The sequence below is a fragment of the Neodiprion pinetum genome, chromosome 1 (genome assembly GCF_021155775.2).
Source record: "Neodiprion pinetum isolate iyNeoPine1 chromosome 1, iyNeoPine1.2, whole genome shotgun sequence".
Lineage (NCBI taxonomy): Eukaryota > Metazoa > Arthropoda > Insecta > Hymenoptera > Diprionidae > Neodiprion > Neodiprion pinetum.
Window position 1 is genome coordinate 38,024,979 of NC_060232.1, and position 20,857 is coordinate 38,045,835.

Consider the following 20,857-nt stretch of genomic DNA (forward strand, 5'->3'; position numbering starts at 1 on the left):
AACGATCCAGTTGAGCAAAGGGGAAGATAAATAGTTTTTTGAAGCGCGATATCGATATTTAATACGCATAATTGTAAAAATTTTTTCCCCACACTGGACCTATGAACAGGTGTTATATAAATATATCATATGTTCAACATTGTACTATGTGGCTGAAATAAATAAATAAATCAATAAGTATAGGCGTCGTTCTTAACTTACCGTAGAAACGTAAATACAACAAACACGCTGTTTGCCTGTAGAAAGATTTGATTAACCAAATGTAAAAATAAAACAGTCAAAAATGCGGTTTGTCCGCTTTTCTCATTATCATAACTGCGCATCAAAAAATTCAAAGCCAGTTTGCGGCATCTGTGGTTTGCGAAATCGCCACTGTGAACGGCATAAATTGATCAAGTTTCTAGCGCCATCTTACAGATAAATCTATAACTACGATCCCATGCTTGAACCGAGGTGCAAGTGGTTTAACACAAAATTACCGACTAATGTTCATAACTTTACAGGATAGTATCCGTCGACTTTTTATATACGTGCTCTCTTAAACGATCAACAATATAAGCAGACAAACATTTTTCTGCAGGAAACAGTGTGGATGTACAAATCTTTAAACAGAAGTAAAAATTTAATCGATTTCACGTGAAATCTAGAGGTCCTATATTTTATTCCATACAAAAGAATTCGATATCAAAAAATAATCAATTTCACGTTCTCTGTCAGCGGTAAATTCGAGAAACTGGAGGAAGAATTGTTTCGGTCGATAATGAAGGCATGCCGCTGAAAGGGTGTCGGCTAACTAAATAGCTAGACAGTGGAAACTCATCTAATGGCGGGATTTTTTTTTTTCGTGTTACGCAGTCGCCCAACTCGGTATGCAAGTAATCATCGCACAGTGCTGAATTAATGGCCGCCTTGTTCCGAGAGTGCATATTCTGTTTTTCTCTGTTTAATTTATCGTTACACAGTGACTCGTGAGTGAAAAACCGAATACTTGAAGACATACGGTGAGTATCGGTTCAACGAAGAAAAATCACTCGACCGCAAACGCCGAGCGCCCGTAGCTCGAGACGTGGGCAATAATAAACGGTTTTCGAAACGTGGTCAAATATTCACGGCCGGTGATTTGTTTTCGTCAATACAATCCAGCGCGTTCCTTCTTTGTACAAAAATTCTACTAATCATCCAACGGAAATTACCCCGATTGAACCAGCATGCCCGACGAAAAATAGCCACGACGCTTGATCGGCACACGTTTTCACCCTGGAACCTCTTGTCAATGATCGGCTGCATCTTACTCCGAAAAAGAAGAACAGAAGAAAGACAAGAAATTACATGCACATAGATTTACGCTATTTTTTCCTCCACGCCGCTCGTTCATTCGAGTCACTTTCCTCGGCGATCTTTCGTTTTTGTCACGATATTCCGTCGAGACTCCGTATTGTTACGAAATGCGTAAACACGGAATTGGCCACATTTTTCCGCGAATTTTTACCACCTCCACACATTCCACCGTCGGCTATGTGTGCGTGAAACTTTTTAGGACGATACCGCGCTCGCCGCGGATTTTCCGAGTATAATAGAAACAAAGCAGAAGAAAACCGACTGGTAAAAGTAGCGAAATTGACGAGACCTCACCTAATCGATATGTCATTCGATTCGAAATTTATCAGTGGGGCAATATTGTCTATGATGAGGCCGACTCTACTCCAGGGACACAATTGTGATAACCTATTGAGCCACAGCTGGTTATCTGATAATGAATATTGTGACTTTTATTAGTTTCATTCACTCCTGACTGACATAGTAAATCTCACGTTTATATATGTGCCATTCAAAATACACTTCACATCCAAGCAGAGTCATTCGTTTAATTTATTAATGTTATAAACTTTTCGTATGATTTTTTACTAAGTAACCAATACTTGGGAACAACGTCAAATGATACCAACATAATTTGTTGCTCGTGTACTTACAGCACTGCATCTCGGTTGAAGATTCAAGTTGCTTAATAATAGCAACTGTGCCGCAAGCTTTCTCGCAAGTCTATTTTTGGACTAGTTAGAGGTAGTATGACGTTTGGTCGGAGTGTCGGAGTTTGACAGGTGTTGAAGAAAATTGCAATTCACTCTAGATTATCCACCTATTACATTTCTTTAAAAACTACTTGGCTTGGTTGTTTCTCTTTTGTTCTCGTTCACGCCATATTTATTCCAAAACATCACATGAGCAAGAATTTTTCAACACGAATCATGCCCAGGGTTGTGAATATATTTGTCGAGGAATGTCTGTCGGTATTTATTTATTAATACACTCTTCATGTTTGTCGTTCCTTACTTTAAACTCGCGTCAAAGTTTCAACACTTGTAATTGCACCGAACGAATTAATTATCATCCGAATTACTTCTGTCGTTATCATTGATTATATACAGCAGTCCAAATTTATATTATTTTTCTATTGATTTAGAAACCTGCAGGGGAATGTTTCTTTCACAATTTAGAGTAAGATAGTAAGACAAATGCACCGAGTGAAATGAGAGCGAGATATAGTTTGTCAACTCATTTGTCTATTTTCTGAGTGATCACTGTAGTCTAGATTAGCAAGTACTATCATTGAAATCTAATCTGAAAACGCAAGCATTTGATGCCGATGATAAGTGGTAGTAAAGTTAGTATCGAAGCATCACATGCTCAAGTGGGGTGTGACATCAGTTTGTCTACAAAAATGCATTTTAAAAATTTGAATAAAGTAAAGTTTCTCGTATCAAACGGATGAAATTCATTCAACCAGAGATAACAATGCAACGAGCAATGCACAAGTGCTATATTCTGGTATAATAACGGAAGAATTATGGGAAAAAATCCCAATTTCATCATATTGTAGAGGATATTTTGTAACTTGCAAAATGATTTCCAACTGCTCGAAATTGTATATACATCATTTTTTACACACTAGTATTTACGCTTTGGTTATAGTGCTGCTGTGGCGATAGCAATAGCGATACCAACAGCGGCAACACCGGCATGGAAAAAAGCGCAGATGGGCTGTTGATTCGCACAGAGAGAAACAACGGAGTCGACGACGGCGTCATGGGGGTGGTGGGGTTTGACGAACGAGTTGCTATTCTCGACGCGGGTGCTCAGTATGGGAAGGTGATCGATCGCAAAGTTCGGGAGCTCTGTGTTCATAGCGAAATAATGCCGCTTGACACGCCTGCATTCACCCTTAAGGAAAAAGGATACAAGTAAGTATCCGCTGCATTCTGTCCACTTTATACTTTGTACCAAATTTGATACGATACCGACCACCAATTATACATTTTTAGCATTTGCGTTTTTCATACACCAATTGGATTTTTCAGAGCTATTATTATCTCTGGTGGACCGAGTTCTGTTTATGCCGAAGATGCGCCTCGGTACGATGCGGACATCTTTCGAATAGGTATTCCTGTATTGGGTATATGCTATGGTATGCAGATGATGAATAAAGAATTTGGTGGAACCGTTATTAGAAAAGAGGGACGAGAAGATGGTCAATATTCTATTGAAGTCGATAGCAAGTGCCTTTTGTTCAAGTAAGTATTGGGAGTTCTAAATTTTGTAGCATTTTCTACTATGCTGATTATAAAATATGATGATTCACTATTCGTTTTTTCAGGGGGCTGGAAAAGGAACAAATGGTATTACTCACGCATGGAGATAGCATAGACCGAGTGGCAGACTGCTTCCGATCGACTGCTGTATCGGGAAACGTTGTGGCGAGTATCGCGAGCGACAAGATGAACTTGTATGGCGTGCAGTTCCATCCAGAGGTAGATTTAACACCAAATGGAAAAACTATGCTGCACAACTTTTTATTTGGAATTGCCGGCCTCACAGGGAATTATACTCTTCGAGGTCGCGAAGCGGAGTGCATTCAGTACATCAGGGATACTGTCGGCAACAACAAAGTCTTGGTAAACATACAATAATGCGATTTCGTACGTAATCGAAGAAATTGATTTGGACACTTTGTACTCAAATGAATTTATCTTACTCTTTGCAGTTGCTTGTGAGCGGCGGTGTTGATTCGACGGTGTGTGCGGCGCTACTTCACAAGGCTTTGCGTAAGGAGCAGGTCATCGCTGTGCACATAGACAATGGGTTTATGCGAAAGGGTGAAACACCATTCGTAGAGCAAAGTTTAGCTGAGTTGGGACTTAAGTTAAGAGTAATAAATGCCGCACATCAGTTTTTCGAGGGTACAACGACGGTACCAATGGATAATGTCAATCTAACCAACAGCAGTGCTTCCACTAACAAAGTCTGCTTAGGAGGACCAAGAACCAGACTAACTAAGATGCTGTGCGCCACTGCGCAACCTGAAGAAAAACGTAAAATAATTGGCGACGTTTTCGTAAGGGTTGCTAATGAAGCAATGATGGAAATGGGGCTAAAACCTGAGGAGGTTTTTCTAGGCCAAGGCACTCTCAGGCCCGACCTTATAGAAAGCGCCAGTAGTCTAGTAAGCGGTGAGTTGAAAAAAATAGCCTAAAAATTCCTCAATTTTACAGCTTTTGTCAGCTACCGCTTAGTTTAGTTTTATATCTCATTGGTAAATACATGATTTTTAAAAATTATTCACAGGTAAAGCAGACACGATAAAAACCCATCACAACGATAGTGAATTAGTAAGAGCCTTGAGGACGCAAGGCCGCGTAGTCGAACCCCTAAAGGACTTTCATAAAGACGAAGTTAGGCAGTTAGGATGTGATTTAGGATTACCGTCACCGCTTGTTACACGGCATCCCTTTCCCGGACCAGGATTAGCAATACGAATTCTTTGCACCGACGAACCCTTCATGGATAAAGATTTCTCAGAAACGCAGGTATCATGGCTTGTTTGTGTAACAAAACAATTAGGTATATCTCATTACCTTTCTACTTTGATGGAAGTGCGATAATCTGATAAAATTTTGTACAACGTTACCCAGGTAATAGTGAAAATAATGGCGGAATACGAGCAAATGCTACAAAAAAAACATGCACTGCTTAATCGTGTTGAAGGAGCAACTGGCGAGGCTGAGCGCCAACACTTGAGACGCGTTTCAAGTCGGCATCATGTCGCCGCAACGCTCCTACCTGTTCGTAGCGTTGGCGTTCAGGTATGTTACATAAACAATTGGTTATATTCCTTGTAATGATCTGTTAAAATGATGAAAAAATTTAATTTCGTGATTCATTCATGCGAAAGCAATTCAATTTCTGCCCATGTAGTCCATAACTTATTCGATACCTCAGAAACATCTATTTGTTTTTTTTTTTTTTTTTTGTTTTAGTCTTTATATAGAAGAAAAGTAAGACACATTTTCCGAACTTGGTTTTCTTAACCTAAGTACAATTTGGATATCCTGAAACGGGTTCATTACTAATTTCCACAAATTAAAAATATTTAGGGAGACCGACGAAGTTATAGCTACGTAGTTGGATTATCAGTAAAAGAGGCTGCTGGAGAAGGAGTAAACTGGGAGGACATGTTATTTTTGGCAAGACTTATACCGCGCGTTTGTCACAATGTGAATCGTGTTTGCTACATATTTGGTGAGTTGGTTCATCACCCGGTGACAGACATTACCCCAACGTACCTGACTGCCAACGTCGTCGCTACTTTACGACAGGCCGACCACCTAGCCAATCAAATTTTGGCTTCTAACGGATGTTTACAAGCCATCAGTCAGATGCCAGTCGTTCTGATCCCGGTACATTTCGATCGGGATCTCGCACTTCGAGCACCTTCGTGCCAGCGCTCCATAGTCTTAAGGCCATTCTGTTCCAACGATTTTATGACTGGCCATCCAGCAATTCCTGGCAACGAGTTACCCATGCATGTAAGTTCGTCGATTTTAAATATTCATTCGTTACATTGGGATTTTGTAAAACTGTATTCTGATCTGGAAACTTAAGAAACAAAAGATAGCAATTTTAACAGAAAAATGATACAGATCGGTTCGAACATATCAGACCTAAAGAAGAAAGAACTCAATCTTGGAATTGAATTCTTCCCCAAAATCTAGTTTTCCTTTATACAAAATAAAACAGCCAAATAAATATAATGTTTTCTTTTTCTAGGTGGTGAATAAAATGGTAACAGAAATATTAAACGTGCCTGGTATTTCACGAGTTCTTTATGATCTGACGTCTAAACCACCAGCTACAACCGAGTGGGAGTAGCAACGTTGATTCGACTTGAACTTCTACCCCTTTCTATTTTTTCACCACCCTTGCGCGTAACAACAAGAAAAGCAACAAAGAAAGAAAAAAGAAAAAAAAATACTAAGAAAAGAAAGAAATGAAAAAAATCCTATATTTAAAAAAAAATATATATATTACAAAAACATATATACAAAGTTAACAACTTCCTGCCAATACATAGCAAGCAATTCCCGTTTTTCTTTTTTTGTCTTTTAAATTAATATACATGTATAAAAATATCGTTCATTACAATAACTTATGGCTGACAGAATAACGTTATCGCGTTACCTTGAAATTCGTACAGTATTCTGCAAAAATATGCCAGGTAAGTGTTTCTTATGTATATGTTTATATCAAATTTGACTTTCTTTATTAAGATCTATAAGCTACTTTGATTGATCTAATGATAATTCACCTATATTTGACATAATGTTATGTGTCTTCACCGTTACTGCAAGCAACATGTTCACACTCGATTGATGGTACCATTAAACTGCTGTCATAAGTAGCCAACATGTGATGCTGGACATGTTCGACAGTTTTTCTGTATGCTCGGTGCCAAACACAAAGTTTGCTTTTGCTGATGAATCTATGTAAACAAATAGAAGTTTAATCGTTCTAATACATTTTTTTAAATAACTGGACAAAGTTAGTAAATAATATCAAGGCTTAACAGTTTTATTGACAGCAAATTTTTATAGCATCTAAACGCATCGAAATATTTGTAATCTAGATCGGGTGTATCGGAAAAATGTTCGAAATTTCTTTTCAATTGTTAATTTTTTATCCATTTGTTTTTATTTACCTGTGCATGGTCTTCAATAAAACGTGCAAATCTTCAATACGTTTTTCCTTGGGTAGACTGCTGAGAAACGTGGTAAACGCTAAAAAATCTACCTCGTTTACGGAATCTGATTCAGATATCCAATTTTGAATCTGGATCTTGACCTGAAAGATTTTCCTGAATTAGTAATCATCAATAAGTTGAATTAATATTCGATGTTTTACATCATCAAATAATCTGATTGATAAAACGTAAAAGAAATCATCAATAAATGTTGATCATTGGATTAGTCAACTAGATGATGTTTTCATATATCTATTTTTTCCATTTGTGGAGATATTGATTGAAATTTTAAGTTCACGAGCTAAGATGGTGACAAGAAGACTCTAGCAATGAGTGAATTGAGTATTTTATGATGATAACATATTTTTCTCATGTTTTTAAATTTATTTATCGGTTGCTTTACGTTTCCTAGCTAGATCTATGACCGTAATACGGTAATATATAAAGTTTTGTGATAAATTTTTTGGTTTTAATATTATAAATGTGTAGATCGTCAAAGTACGTTTTCCTTCTAGCTTACTAGTTAATTTATATCAATAAAACTGAGTAAGAAATATTTTCACTCAAGCAGTTTCTCTCTTACACACTTACAGAAAAAGCCAGCTGTGTATTGACAGTCGCTTTGATTTTCTTCGAAAACTGTGTTAATAATAAAATAGATAATTGTATGCATGGATGCCTTGATATTTGTATTGCTATTATTACGAAATTATATATTCAACATAGATATTGAACAAGACTTCGAGATGAAAGAAAAAAAACTTGAATATACTACAAATATCTGATAATCCAGTGTAAATATGTAGAAATTGAAGGAAAAAAAAAAATAATAATATTTATTATACTGCAACGTAATCCCATTGAATACTGATATAGTCAGGCCAATATTAGAAAAAACAATTTTAACTTATTAATTATTATCTATCACATCACAATTATTGTACCAATATTATTTTTTTTCTGTCATAATGCATTAAACATATTAAAAATAGATGATTATTACTCTTTGTCTAGCCAAGTGTATCTTCTTGTTTACCTCTAAATATCTATCTCCTAAAAAATCTAAAAAATTTAGTTTGAGAAGTTCCTAATGAAAATTTTGAAATTCCTTGAAACAATGCTATTCAAGTTTGAAAAATATTCCCAATAGATACATACTAGTTAAATTATACCTATTCTTATATTATTCATAGCTACCTCTTTTAATGACAAATCCATTAATTCCTCGACTAAAAGTTTCAGCAATGCTTTCTGATCTTCAGGATCTCCAGATTTTGCTGCCATGCTCAATGACATAATATTATCAGTCGCATTTTCCTTAATCTTACTCTCAATGTCCGGTGTATCAAGTTTTAGCAGCTCTGCTGCAGGGCCAGGATCGTTATCTAAAACTTGCTGTTTTGGCTCGGGAGACTTTTTCAAACTTTTAGTATTATTTACTAAGATGTTTTTCTTATTTTTACTAGTCTTACTGCTCTTTCCATTATCACTAACTTTAGATTTAATTGACCGTGTGGCTTTCTGATTCACTGTTGATCTGCTTGTTGCCGTTCCAAACCGTTTAGGAATCAAAACATTCTTGTTATTCATTTGTGCAGACGTCGTATTTTTCTCCAGCTTCTTGGAAGCGCAGTAATCTTTAACGTCATTCTGTATATCTTTTGGCAATGCTGCTAGAACGTCTGGATCAACTTGTGAAATCGATAGATTAGCCTCATCGATTGGTGATTTATCACGAACTTCGTTATTGATTGCGTTTGCACTGCACCCTGGAATTGCAAGTTGTTTAGATTCGTTTGCCTTAGCACGATATTCGTTCAATATTTCATTTCTAATTTCATCTGGAAGCTCAAGCAGGACAGCAAGATCAACTTCTTGAATTGGAGGCATCTCAGATTTCTTCGGTTTTTCTATATTCGGTTTCGACTGCTTAAAATAAGCATCCTGTTTTTTCTGAATTAGAGGAGGATTTTCCCGACTTTTTGGAATCGCGGGTGAATGTTTCTGGATGGGAGGTAAAATCTCTTGCTTATTCTTTACCTTCTTTACAACTCGAGACTTGGCAGCATCCGTTATCTCCCTTTGAATTTCTTCAGGCAGTTCTGCCAGCACAGACTCGTCGATCTCCTGCATCAGCAGATGATCTTCAATATTATTAGGTTTACTTTCAGGCTTACTAGATCTTAACTGTTGATCAATAAACTGATTGCCATTTTCACTGATACTAGAAGTTGCTTGTCGCAGACTTTTATTTTCTTTACTGATCGCAGATCCTCCACTTTCAACTGAGTTGGAAGTTGTAACTGCCTTTTTTTCACTAGAAATTGATGGAGTACTCTGCAAAGAACTAGCTAAGCTTGTTGAATTGACCGTACTCTTAGCAATTGGCGTGCATTGCTTAGAAGTAAGGAGAAAACCATGCAATCTTCCAAGTTTAGATTCTTTTGGGACGTTTTGTATACTCAAAATCTCTGGTTTGTTTTTGGAACCAGGCTGTTGCGTTTTATTAATGAATGCCATTAGATTAGATTTTTCACTACTTTTGGTGGATTCTAATCGAGAAATTTGTATTCCAACTCCCCGAACATCCTCTGGTATTTGTTGAAGTTGATTCCATAGAGTGAGAACTTCTCTACAATAACAAATATAAAGCTTAATTAGATTCGGGCGGTTTATTACCACGGATTAAATGAAAATTATTTTAAACTTACTTAGCAATGATGGATAAGTCATTAACAGGTGAAATGAGATTTTTAGACCTAGTTATATGATCACAAATTCCATGGCCCATATATTTTGCCGTTTCAACAGGCGCGTTCTTCGATCTAATCATTAGCTTCAAAGTGACGCATCTACCCTTTACATTGGCTTTTATAAGCCTATTGCAAACTTCTTCAGATAATTGTTTCAAAAATTTATCAGCATCTGTCGCACTTTCAAATCTTATTCCGTAATTGACTTCGGCAGAAACTGACTTTCTTACATGCTCCAAATTCAATTTTGTATTATCTATACCACGGCACATATTGTAAACCATTTCTCCAGTTTTTTTACCCAGCTCTTTCTGTAACTCCCGTATGGCTACGCTCTGTAACTCGGCACATGTGAAGACTCCCATTCCATTCAATTTGTGGGTCATTGTGGCGCCAACACCTGAGTGAAAAAAATAAATAAAATAGTGTTGTTATGGTTTTGAAAGATAGAAAGTCACGCTGCATCGTTTTAATACATGCCTGGCAAGTCTCTGATATTAATGGTGCTCATGTATCGTCGAACATCTTTATGCTCTAGGTAAAATTGTCCATTGGGTTTAGCTTTCTTTGTTGCTAGTCTAGCCTGTAATTTATTTCCACCAAATCCAGTAGAAACGGGACATCCAGTTTTTTCAGTAATCTGTTTTCTTATAATCTCAGCAAACTCCAACGGTCGCAGGCCGGACTCAGAGATGATTTTTGTGCAATCGGCATACATTTCATCGCAACTCACCGCCTCGATGTCCAAAGTGTAAGTTGCCACTATGTCGTACAAAGCGTAAGAGACTTCTTTGTAGCCTTCGAAGTCATAAGGAATAGTTTTAAGATCTGGACAGAGTTTTAATGCTTGTCCCAAGAACATTCCATTCTTGAGACCAGCTTTCCTTGCTTCGTAAGAACATGACGCAATTTCAGATAGAGAAGCATTTTCGTAATGTTTATCGGCCACAGTGCTCGACTCCTGATCCTTCTCTTCTACCTTCTGCCCCTTGTTCAATTTCTCTTTAAATCTCTCCTTGTACATTTTCATTTCTATCTCACGCGAGCTTGCATTCTGGGGAGCTTTGTTGCCCTTCGCATGCGTCACGGCCACAGGGAGACCCTTTAATTCAGGCCTATTTCTCAGCCCAACAGAAACAAAGAAGCAGTCCATATCAATGTGCATTATGACTGGTTCCTGCTTCGCAAATTTCTCATCTAAGGATGAGTCGATCAGATCTTCATCAGAGTCTGAATTCATTGGATCCAAAGTCTCTGGTGTTCGATTAGGTCTTTTCAATTTCTTGAGACTCTCAAGTCCCGGGAATGACTTGTCACTCTTATCTCTGAGCTCGTTAATGTAATCCTTAAAGACGGCCCCCATTGTAGAAATATGATGCAGCCTTGAATTATTGTAAAACTCTGATAAGAACTCAGGATTTTTAGTGGAGTTGACGGACCGACTTCCGCCCTCTTTTGTAGGAGAGACTTGTTTAGAAACTGTATTTGGTTTAGAACTCTCTGGACCTACCTCCTTACTCTTCGTACTATTATCATCCAGAATTGCTTTGTCTTTGTCGGTATCCAATTCTGGTGCCAATTTGGCAGAAGTTGCTCCAAAGGCCAACTTGGGCTGGGTTTTAGTGTGATTAGAGTACAGGAGATAATCCTGGTAGTTGAGCAGTTTGCCAGCCTTAATGCTGTCTGTGATCCACTCAGGTTTGCAAATTGGCAACGGGTTTTGGCTTTTTTTATACATCATGATCTTTGAATACGGCAAATTTGATGCTATTATATGCGTCGTTATGCGTGGGCGCATGTAGTGGTGATAGACACCGTTGTGCTCCATCATAAGAAGCCGCAGTTCATCAGCAGACGGCTTTGTGTAGCCATTAACGAATATGCAAAGTCCTTGGAAAAGCGTTGAGTTATTTTTGAACTCGACCGCTGCTCTTTCCTGAAACTGTTCTTCCAGCTTCGCCTTTTTAGCCGCCATGTACCCACCCTGAAAAATGTTTGCAAATAATAGATGAATGGAAATGTGAAAGGGTTTTTATTGAATAACGGAAAAAATTGACAAAGAATTAGTTTGCTCACCCATTCTTCGAACCCTGTGGGAGCCCAGGCATCCCTATTTTTTCGCTTTGAAGTCATATTCTCGTTTCCAGTGTGATCTAACATGACCCAGCATAACCATAAGCCTGACGGTACATTCTAGTTTTACGAATAATTACAGGATTTGATTAACTTTCCACTCATTCTGTGTGGGTTTATTTATAGCTACGATATTTAATAATTTTAAAGCGTTAATTGCACTAGCGGGAGTAGTTTTAGTTAGTGGACCTGACCAAACCTGACTTGTTGAAACTAAATTATCTACATAACCTCTTTATTTACAAAGTTTCAGAAACTGGTTATAATACGTCAGGAGGCACAATCCTCAGACGTATTTACACGTGTAGGTGATAATTCGAGTAACTTAGCGCTGAATTCCATCATGCGATAGATTAAATAACATAAATATAACGTACGCATACTTCATTTCTAGACGCATGACACCTGACAAACTGACGTTTCACGTCTCACTCTGTACTCACCCTCAGGCAGATGTTCGTGAAATGAATAACACGACGTAAGAATATGGATCACAATTCTTTTGGGATATCTAATATTTGTTCCTCCGTTTTCCACACCACGTAGAGCAGATCAAAGAGGATGAGGGAGCAGATACCTAATGGAGTTTGATAAATTGATTTATCCACATTTGTCATTCTATTTTATGAAGTGATAAAAAATCGTCCGTAGGATGGAGTAATTGGTAGAAATATGTTAACTTTATCAGTTTACATTCACCCATCATACATTTTAAAGACTTTCTTTACAATTCATAATTTTATTTACGTGGTTGCGCGCCAAATATTAGCATTCACGAGCACGAGGTTTTCTAAATGAAATATTTATTATATCTTTAACATCCTCCAACATATATGAACATCATGTGTATGCACGCATATAATATATCTGTATATGTACAACAAATGGAAGCCACACGTCTCCCGACTTTTCTTACAACATTGAAATATTTAACATTACATAATATAACGATGAACTAAAAAAATAATCATATACAAAAATTATATCATCGCGTTTTACGCGATATAAATTCTGAGTGGGTAACGTTATCACGGGTATATATGTATACATCTAGGCGTTTCTAACACCTAGGCAGTAGCTTATGGTTACAGAATGTATTTGCTTGAAATATATGTGTGCTATAGGATAACAAACATTATATCAGTGTACAGTATATAAATTCAATATGCGTTCACGGAATATAATTGCAACGGGTTTGGAAAATAGTGGATATAAGACGAGTGTGCAACCTTTACCTCCCACCATTCACATCTATGTTGTCAATTGATAAATATATTTGACACTGATTATAAAATCATTGTGTAACTGTATAATATAAAATTCTATTTTTGTGCATAGGAAGTGCAATCTGTATATATATACAGAGAATAGGAGATGATATTGCAAGAAATTAGAATGGAAATCGAAAATCGAGACTTCTTTGTTTCCGTTTTGGTTGTACATCAAATGATCACTTTGAAAAAGGTAATTACAAATGTCATATGGATGTAATGACATGAAACAATCAGCAAAGAATGAGACATGATATTTAAAAACATACGAATTTCAATGTTCTACTCGTTCAGTGTGATCGATAATAACAGGTGAAGAGGAACCGGAGTTTCTAATTTCTGAGTATGTACGATGCACACATACTCAGCTATTAAACACTAAATTACGATAATCTAGATTTGTAGGCAGCAGTCATTTGTTCTAGGAAAATAAACGTTAGAACCGTGTGTGGTCCTAGCCGAGCGTAGTAAGGAAAGAAGCCTTTCCAAAGTGCCAAAGGGCCTTCATTTCGTACAACTTTACCAAGGACATCTAGCGCACCTTTGAATTCCGGCTTGCCATCCACAATCTTCATGTTTTGAATTCTAGAAATAACAAAATATTGAATAGGTTCTGTAAATAACATTAATTAATGTTCATAAATATATCACAGCAAGTAAACTATTGTTATAAGTTCTCCATAGATTAGATAGATTTTTAACCTGGTTTTCGCTATGTCGACAGGCATCGATGCGGCTGTGGTAACGAGTCCAGAAATCATTGAACTAGCAAAATGAAGCGTAATATTTTCTTGAAAGTAGCCTGGAAAGATTGGGAGAATAAATAAACGTTATTCAAATTATAGTGGCAAAAAAAAAAAAAAAAAAGTTTTGAAAAACATAAAGAAATTTGAGAAGTATTATATAATGAAAAAAACAGATCAACTAAAAATAACGTTTCAGGCATTCAACGAGTAGAAGACAAAACTAAAATTAGATTGCCTGAACGGTTCATTCAGCAGACACAATATACTTAAGGTCAAATACTAGTTGAGATAAGTAAATTGATTGGGTAAACTTAAGTTGAACACCTTTGTCAATATAAATATAAATATTGAACCGAAATGCGAAATATCAACACAAAGTGTAAATACACATATGTATTTGCAACGACAGCAAGATCTCTTACCAGTGTCTAGTAAAGCCTGTTTGGCTTGTGAATATGATGCCAGTTGAGCTGCATTTACAACCATAGCTCGCCCCATTGTTGGAATAGCTCCACGCCATAGAGTCAAAATACCTTCGTCTCTGATTATCCGAAACAGAGCATGGAAGACGTTTTTGTAGTTACGTCTTTCGGCTAATGAAAATTTAAGATAGTAAAACAATTATAAATACAACCTAGAATAAAACACTTCAGAAATATATTAATATTACTCTTTTCAACATATATCTCAGTATTACAATCTGAGTCAGGTGCAACATGGACAATTCTAAATCTGTTTCAGGTGATATGATATCAAATTGATATTGAACTTGGAACAGCATTTTGAATTATAGCCTGGGAATCGTTACTAAAGAATTACCTAATGGTAACCTTCCATCAGCAGTCATCCTGATTAAAGCTACTTCAGCAGGTGTTCCAACAAAGGCACCTACGCACCCAGCAGCCATACCCAACGCAGCTTTTGTTACAAAATTTGGTTGACCATCTTTTCTGCAATAGGACGATATTTTTGCTGAGTTGAAAGTCAAAATTTGTTTAAATGAAAATACTAATATTCCCGCCAAGTTTACTTTGATACAATTATACTTCGATTAAAATACTGAAAAACAGAAAGCTAAGGCGTGAACTACTGTACTAGAAATAGTTTGCAGAGTAGAATGCTGAAAAAAAAGTCATTGAAATAAAAGAAAACAAATAGAATCTAGCACAGCTGATTATCAATAAAAACTTCATTGCAAGTTGTGAGTATATGATTTGTCATTGAGCGTAGACAACAATTTTTCTGTATCTTTTACTCTCGTGATTAATCAAGCCAGGTATCTTTTATTATCTAATGTTAATCCATCAAGTTTTAATCTCTACACTTACGAGGCTAGTTCAAAAAGCCATGTGTATATACCAAGCCTGGTAGTAGTATAAGTGGCCTGTCTCATTAAACCGGCGGACAGGCCTGCATAGAATGAGAAAAAACCTTCATTCTTTATAATTCCAGTCACAACTGACATCGTGGAAACTTTTGTGCCGCTTAGCTGCATACGATTTTTAATCAAGTCTAGCGGCTGCACAAAACACGTGGCACCCATTCTGAAATATGAAAATATTACTCCATTTTCTTCATGAACATTCATTTATTATATGAAAATTCAATTAAAGAATTCGAAAAATGAGAAGATGGATTTTAAAACCGAAAAAATAGTAGTTGAATAACAGATAATAAGAATAACGATTCCAAATTTTCATAAATATTACGTAAAAACTGAAAATATAAATATAGGATTTATGTTCTGTCCTTGAAAAAAAAAAAAAAAAAAGAGTACTGGTTTAACAGTAGTTTTTCAAACATAATATCTTCTTTAGTTCTGTCCAGTCAATTTAAAGTTAAAAAGTTCTTGGCACAGTATTTCATATCAACATAATTGCGTTAACTGAAGCAAAAAACGGTTCTTAGAATATTGTGTAACGTGGAACAGACATATCTGTAGCATTTTGAAGAATACATATTACGTATGAAAAGTTACGAAATCGTACGACGACGATTTGATCTTATAGTTACACGTCACGAGATAATAAAACGTAAGAAGAAAAGATAAGCAGAGAAGCCAAAAAACGAATAAAAGCTAACCCAGAGACACCACCGATTAGGAACTTTATTCCATTCGGTATAGTCTTCTGATCGCCCATATTGATATGTGAGGTGAAGTATCTCGCTTTAAAAAGGCGAAAACGACGAGTCGCGCAGTAGCGGGAATGCCAAAATAATGCTCGATGGGCACACTCTGTATGTCAATGTGACGTCAGTGGGCAAGACGGAGACGAGACGAAAGGGCCAGGGCCGAGACTCTCACAATCAGGTGCACGGAATTTCTTGTGGAGAAATATTCGACGTGTGAATGTGTAGGTATATAGCAGGGCTATCGGACCGTCGCCTTGACTTTCGACACACTCAAAACTACCGGCTGACTGGCTACAAAGCCCGCCCACAACTACTTGCTCGGTAACCGGCAGCACGCGGCTTGCCCACTGAAGTTACGCACACATGCGCAAGCTGATGTGGAAATATGGAACTCAGACCGCCGAGTGGCGCCAGCTTGTCAACTTTGAGAACTAAAAAAAAAAAAAAAAACAACTGCCAATTTGAAACGTTCTATTTTCAACGACTCTCATGAATATATGCTTAAATTTTCATTGAATTGAATGTATAATTTGTAGGAAAGAAAATAATAATTAAAGATACAAATAGGTTCCTTCTTTATCTATGTATTATTTCTTTTATTGTTTACCACTACAATTTTACCTTTGTAAATTATTGTACAACATAATGTAGACGCAATAAAAATCTATCTATCTATCTATTCGTGCTCAGAGAGCCAGAACCGTTGCGAATTAACTTGTATCAAGAAAAAAAATTTTTTCACTAGGCTATGCAGGTTATTCTAGAAGGTATTGTACTGAGGAAAAAAAAAATCGTTAAGTATCAACGAAGGTTCGAACCTTCTGAAACTAATTTTAGTCGATTGTCCTTCAATTGCTCCATAACCTACTTTTTCGATTATGTACTTGAATAGTTCGTGAAAAAATAATAGCTGATGCGTTGGATAGAAAAAAAACGAGTTTGTGACGTCACCTATGCTAAGAAACATGATCTATTCAGTCGCCTATTGTTACATTCGCAATTGCAACTTTTAATAAAGAAGAAAAGATATGACATATCATTATTTTAACTTGCTCCACCAGATACGCATATTTTCATACATGTTAGGATACAGGGAAAATTAAGTATGAGAAATGTATTTTTTTAAAGATAAAATCCATTAAAGGTTATTGCGCAAAAAAAGACGTATTCATTTCACTCGTTTATTTATCCCTGGTCTACATGTATAGACTTGACGTTTCATAAACGTAATTTGCATGTATTTCCAGTAACGTATTTAATCTACCGTAAGTGATATGTCTGCTGTTTACCGGAACTGGTTCATTGTTTCATATTGCGTTTATAAAAGGCTACAGTTCATGGCTGTCGGAAACATCACAACTGCAGAGTGCATTTGTTCACTTGGCGAAAATCATTAACCTACTTTACCCTTAACACCGTGTTGGCAAATATATAATTTCGAAATAAAATTATTTTTTTCTCTTCGCTTATTATTTTCCGAGTTTTGAGACCGTGCACTTAAAATTTGTAGAAAATGTTCCGAGATCACGATCGTATCGATGTAACCGAGCTGGAAACGAACGCGGTAGAAATGTTGCTGCAAGTTCTGGAGGTGCTAGATACAGAATTCGTATCATCAAAACAGAACGCGATGGGCCAATGCAAAAAAATGTGCGAAGACTACGAAAAGAGGTAAGTCGATTGGCTCGTAGGCAAAAAAGTCACGAAGAAACCGCTTTTGTATAGTCGCAACATCGCTACACGAATCGACTGATTAAATTTTCTCCCACTTGGCAATAGTTGTGAACTTGGCGAGCCTAACACTGCGGTGTACAACACCATCCAAAGATTTTATCGCCAAATAATAAACGATCTCACGGAGATACAGAAATTGTGTGCAGAGTACAAAATCCACGAACAGTTAGACTTGGGTAAGGAGACAGATCTGCGTCAGAAACCGGTCGGCTACAAGGAGTACATCAAAGATCTGAAGAAAATTGGTAGATGCTGGAAACCGCCTGACGAAGATGAAGGGGAATCGATTGAAGAACCTAAAACTTATCAAGCATGTAATTGCAAGTGGACCAACGTCCCGGAATCCGAATTAGAACCCACTCAGGATATTTTGAAGAGACCGATCGTACCGCGAAAAACGGCCTTCGATCTAAGCGATTTGAGATTCAAACAGGAAATGACGGTACTTCGAACGAAATTGTTCACCTTGCCTGAGATGATTCCAAAACGAAGGTAGAGTTAATTGTAATACGCGAAACGTGAAACACATCTCGTTAATTACATCATTTATAATTAGTTATAATTCACCTGTTTCAGAAGGATGAGTGGATTCGACCGAGCTTCTTCGCTGCTGGCAGGAATCAAGTCGATGGGTAGTAAGATAGAGTTCAAGGATTCTATCGAGGAATCGGCACCGTGGACAATAGCTAGTGTTGAAGAGGAAGCGGCGAGGATAGGAAGTTTGAAATTCGTCGACGGACAATTTACGCATTGCGAATTATGGAGGAAGCTTCTCGACGTAAGCGGAAATCAACTCAGATCAAAATGGCTTCTGGTACTCTGCCCACAGATGGAAGCGAGGCTAAAAAAGCATATCGTGCCCTCGGCTCACTTCAGTCCCAAAAAAGTCTTCGCTCTGCTCTCTCGGATCCCCGAAAACGGTTCAAAGTACACCCTGTCAAAGGAGGAGATGATCCACATGCTTCACGACGAATCGGAGGTAGCCGAATGGCTCTACGGATGGAAAGTCCAGTTCAAACTACTCGCCGGAATACAGATCGCCGCCACAACGATACAGCGATACTGGAGAGGCTACGCGGTGAATGAGACCAAAAATATTCACCGCCGAGAATATCGAGTAAACGTGTTGATTTCAAACCGCAGGTTCGGAGGGACATCCGCAAATCGGAGTGCAGGTACGTAGCAGCGAGCATAATCTGGATGGCCTGGATGTGCGTGAAAAAACGACGAGACATGCATGCAAAGTACTTGAAAAAGATGTTGGTGACGCTGAACGAGACTGAAGAACTTAACGCGAAACTGGCTGCTGACTATTACGAAATAGTGAAAGAGGCACACGTGGTAATCCACTTGCCATCCATCGGTCATCCGCCTGACGTGAGAAACTCAATATCACCGCCGATATTCCGCATATATCAGAACATCCTGGCGCTGAAGATGTCGTTTCTGAAAAACCGTCACGCCGAGGTGATTTACATCCTGCCCGTGGAGCCCTCGGACAGTCTTCTTCGAATGTATTTTGACATACTAGAATCCGTTAGGCCAAACGAAGGTATACAGAACCGCGTGACTTTCCTCGCGTTGTCAATGAGGCGGGCCTTCAATCAGTGCTCGTTCAATACCGCGAGGACTTTGTACTACTCGAACACCACCGTGACTGCTCTGAAGCAGGCGATCGCTGGAAAACCTGCCTACCTTTTGCCCTGGGTCATGGACGAGTGCGACGTATGGGCCGCTGGTACCCTTCGCGTGCCTTGGCTCGGTTCGTCCATGAGCCTCCAGTCGCGGCTGTTTAACAAATCGGCGAACGCTGAGCTCTTGACGAGTTTGGGTATCGATCAGCCCCCTTACAGTCCGTACGTAAAGGACTACACGACCCTCTGCACGAAGCTGGCGGATCTGATCTGCATGCACAGCGAAGTCTGCTTGTGGCTGATAAAGCTGAACGTTGGTATCGACGGAAATCAGACGGGAGTTTTCTTGATCAATAATGTAAGCGTGCCGTTCATGCTCGAGCTTAGAAACGAGCAAATGAAGTGCGGCGAAGCCTGGACCACTACCGAGGAGCTGAGGAAACCCTACCTCGATCTACTTCTCGAACATCTGCCCAAGGTCGTTTTCACATTGACCAGATTGGCCCCGAACTACAAATGCTGGAAAGACTTTTACGGCAGTCTGACCAAACATGGATGTCTTCTTCAAGCTGTTCCTGACAAAAAGACTTATTCCATACTCAGCGCTGCCGTTTTTATCCCGGGACTTCAGTCTCGCCGAAAACCTGTTTGGGTTGGAACCGCGGATCAAATGCACCTGGGTTATAATTCACGCTTGTTTCTTAACCAGCTTCCAGGGATTTTAAACTGGTATCGGTCTTTTTTCTGCAGAAACCCAGTTCACGGCTTTCGGTTTCATGATACCGCAGACTTCTTTTCCCCACGAAAAACTTCGAACGGTTGTCACGACTCTCGCCGAAGCGTTGCAAGAAATGGGGTATTTCGGATACGCGAGTTTCGACCTATTTTGCTACGTTCGAAAGTTCGATGACGTTCCTGTAGCTCTGATCCTTGATCTCGATGCCTATTACGGGAAGGTTCACAACTTTCTGGACTGGTTCTCATTCACGATTAACGGGAAGTATGATCCCGAGAAAAATATCTTCCAAAGCGACGTTAACGTGTCCTCTCAGGCTCGGAAGAAATTTCGACATCCACAGTCGCGAATTGTTCTCTGGGACGAAACGAAGGAAAGATTCGGTATCGCTATGGGACGGCTTCATCACACTGAACTTTATCGCCATCGGTGGCCGAAGTTATATTATTTTTGCAAAAAATGCAAGGTACGCGCCATTCGATCTTTTACATTGCCGTTCTCTTCTTCCTTTACCACAAGGCCGTTAGCTTCAGAGATAAGTCCCTCTTCCAGATCACCTACGACGCGAAAACGAGAGTTGGATCGCACGTTCTTTTCCACGACGGAGAAAGTCGCGCTCACGTAATGATGAGCAATTGTAACGTC

At 38.3% G+C, this 20,857-nt stretch overlaps 4 protein-coding genes and 2 long non-coding RNA genes across 17 annotated transcripts in view; 3 read left to right on the forward strand and 3 right to left on the reverse strand.

The window, feature by feature from the left end:
• The window catches only part of LOC124211179 (uncharacterized), a 26,009-nt gene extending 22,215 nt beyond the window's left edge, over positions 1–3,794 (reverse strand). The window contains exon 1 of the long non-coding RNA XR_011177719.1: positions 3,686–3,794. This is a non-coding gene — a long non-coding RNA (uncharacterized lncRNA). The remainder of the gene's footprint in view (positions 1–3,685) is intronic.
• On the forward strand, positions 855–8,085 carry bur (GMP synthase burgundy). Of its 5 annotated transcripts, none has more exons than XM_046609692.2 (9): positions 855–1,001; positions 2,971–3,239; positions 3,357–3,569; positions 3,653–3,950; positions 4,040–4,505; positions 4,621–4,862; positions 4,968–5,138; positions 5,430–5,861; positions 6,103–8,085. In XM_046609692.2, exons 2-9 carry the CDS (start codon positions 3,019–3,021, stop codon positions 6,202–6,204), a joined length of 2,145 nt encoding a protein of 714 aa, XP_046465648.1. In that variant the 5' UTR covers positions 855–1,001; positions 2,971–3,018; the 3' UTR covers positions 6,205–8,085. The 5 variants fall into 5 exon arrangements, with proteins under 5 accessions (XP_046465648.1, XP_046465731.1, XP_046465381.1 ...); XM_046609775.2 differs by lacking the exon at positions 855–1,001 and adding an exon at positions 2,021–2,099; XM_046609425.1 differs by lacking the exon at positions 855–1,001 and adding an exon at positions 2,106–2,288.
• On the reverse strand, positions 4,242–12,640 carry Rev1 (Rev1 DNA directed polymerase). Of its 8 annotated transcripts, none has more exons than XM_046609060.2 (7): positions 11,902–12,640; positions 10,306–11,809; positions 9,784–10,225; positions 8,270–9,704; positions 7,031–7,173; positions 6,641–6,814; positions 4,242–5,924 (listed from the first exon to the last, which is right to left on the reverse strand). In XM_046609060.2, the coding sequence occupies exons 1-6, from the start codon at positions 11,983–11,985 to the stop codon at positions 6,658–6,660; spliced, it is 3,765 nt and encodes a 1,254-aa protein (XP_046465016.1). In that variant the 5' UTR covers positions 11,986–12,640; the 3' UTR covers positions 4,242–5,924; positions 6,641–6,657. The 8 variants fall into 8 exon arrangements, with proteins under 8 accessions (XP_046465016.1, XP_046464933.1, XP_046464843.1 ...); XM_046608977.2 differs by having other exon boundaries at positions 4,242–5,931; XM_046608887.2 differs by lacking the exon at positions 4,242–5,924 and having other exon boundaries at positions 6,255–6,814; positions 11,902–12,018; positions 12,402–12,640.
• LOC124211229 (uncharacterized) lies at positions 12,165–13,408 on the forward strand. The gene is made up of 2 exons (XR_006881430.2): positions 12,165–12,262; positions 12,353–13,408. It is a non-coding gene; the product is annotated as an uncharacterized lncRNA (long non-coding RNA).
• Positions 12,745–16,439, reverse strand: LOC124211118 (mitochondrial 2-oxoglutarate/malate carrier protein). Its single transcript, XM_046609907.2, has 6 exons — positions 16,058–16,439; positions 15,304–15,519; positions 14,795–14,925; positions 14,398–14,568; positions 13,932–14,031; positions 12,745–13,814 (listed from the first exon to the last, which is right to left on the reverse strand). Exons 1-6 carry the CDS (start codon positions 16,114–16,116, stop codon positions 13,613–13,615), a joined length of 879 nt encoding a protein of 292 aa, XP_046465863.1. The 5' UTR covers positions 16,117–16,439; the 3' UTR covers positions 12,745–13,612.
• A 1,182-nt stretch (positions 16,440–17,621) lies between these two features.
• Positions 17,622–20,837, forward strand: LOC124224848 (IQ motif-containing protein H). Its single transcript, XM_069138189.1, has 5 exons — positions 17,622–17,779; positions 17,888–18,334; positions 18,419–18,920; positions 18,986–20,156; positions 20,227–20,837. The coding sequence occupies exons 1-5, from the start codon at positions 17,622–17,624 to the stop codon at positions 20,835–20,837; spliced, it is 2,889 nt and encodes a 962-aa protein (XP_068994290.1).
• The last annotated feature ends 20 nt before the right edge of the window (positions 20,838–20,857 follow it).

What these genes read in the sequence shown, in the direction of transcription:
- bur (XM_046609425.1), top strand. Translation starts at nt 2,220, where the DNA reads ATGAGCAAGAATTTTTCAACACGAATCATGCCCAGGGTTGTGAATATA. An exon ending in TTGTCGAGGAATGTCTGTCG is followed by an intron (nt 2,289 to 2,970) that starts GTATTTATTTAT and finishes CTTTGGTTATAG; the next exon opens with TGCTGCTGTGGCGATAGCAA. An exon ending in AAGATTTCTCAGAAACGCAG is followed by an intron (nt 4,863 to 4,967) that starts GTATCATGGCTT and finishes AACGTTACCCAG; the next exon opens with GTAATAGTGAAAATAATGGC.
- Rev1 (XM_046609060.2), bottom strand. Translation starts at nt 11,985, where the DNA reads ATGTTAGATCACACTGGAAACGAGAATATGACTTCAAAGCGAAAAAAT. An exon ending in CCACAGGGTTCGAAGAATGG is followed by an intron (nt 11,810 to 11,901) that starts GTGAGCAAACTA and finishes AACATTTTTCAG; the next exon opens with GGTGGGTACATGGCGGCTAA. An exon ending in GACTTATCCATCATTGCTAA is followed by an intron (nt 9,705 to 9,783) that starts GTAAGTTTAAAA and finishes TTGTTATTGTAG; the next exon opens with AGAAGTTCTCACTCTATGGA.
- LOC124211118 (XM_046609907.2), bottom strand. Translation starts at nt 16,116, where the DNA reads ATGGGCGATCAGAAGACTATACCGAATGGAATAAAGTTCCTAATCGGT. An exon ending in TGGCTTTTTGAACTAGCCTC is followed by an intron (nt 14,926 to 15,303) that starts GTAAGTGTAGAG and finishes GTCCTATTGCAG; the next exon opens with AAAAGATGGTCAACCAAATT. An exon ending in TGATGGAAGGTTACCATTAG is followed by an intron (nt 14,569 to 14,794) that starts GTAATTCTTTAG and finishes AATTTTCATTAG; the next exon opens with CCGAAAGACGTAACTACAAA.
- LOC124224848 (XM_069138189.1), top strand. Translation starts at nt 17,622, where the DNA reads ATGTTCCGAGATCACGATCGTATCGATGTAACCGAGCTGGAAACGAAC. An exon ending in TGCGAAGACTACGAAAAGAG is followed by an intron (nt 17,780 to 17,887) that starts GTAAGTCGATTG and finishes ACTTGGCAATAG; the next exon opens with TTGTGAACTTGGCGAGCCTA. An exon ending in GAGATGATTCCAAAACGAAG is followed by an intron (nt 18,335 to 18,418) that starts GTAGAGTTAATT and finishes CACCTGTTTCAG; the next exon opens with AAGGATGAGTGGATTCGACC.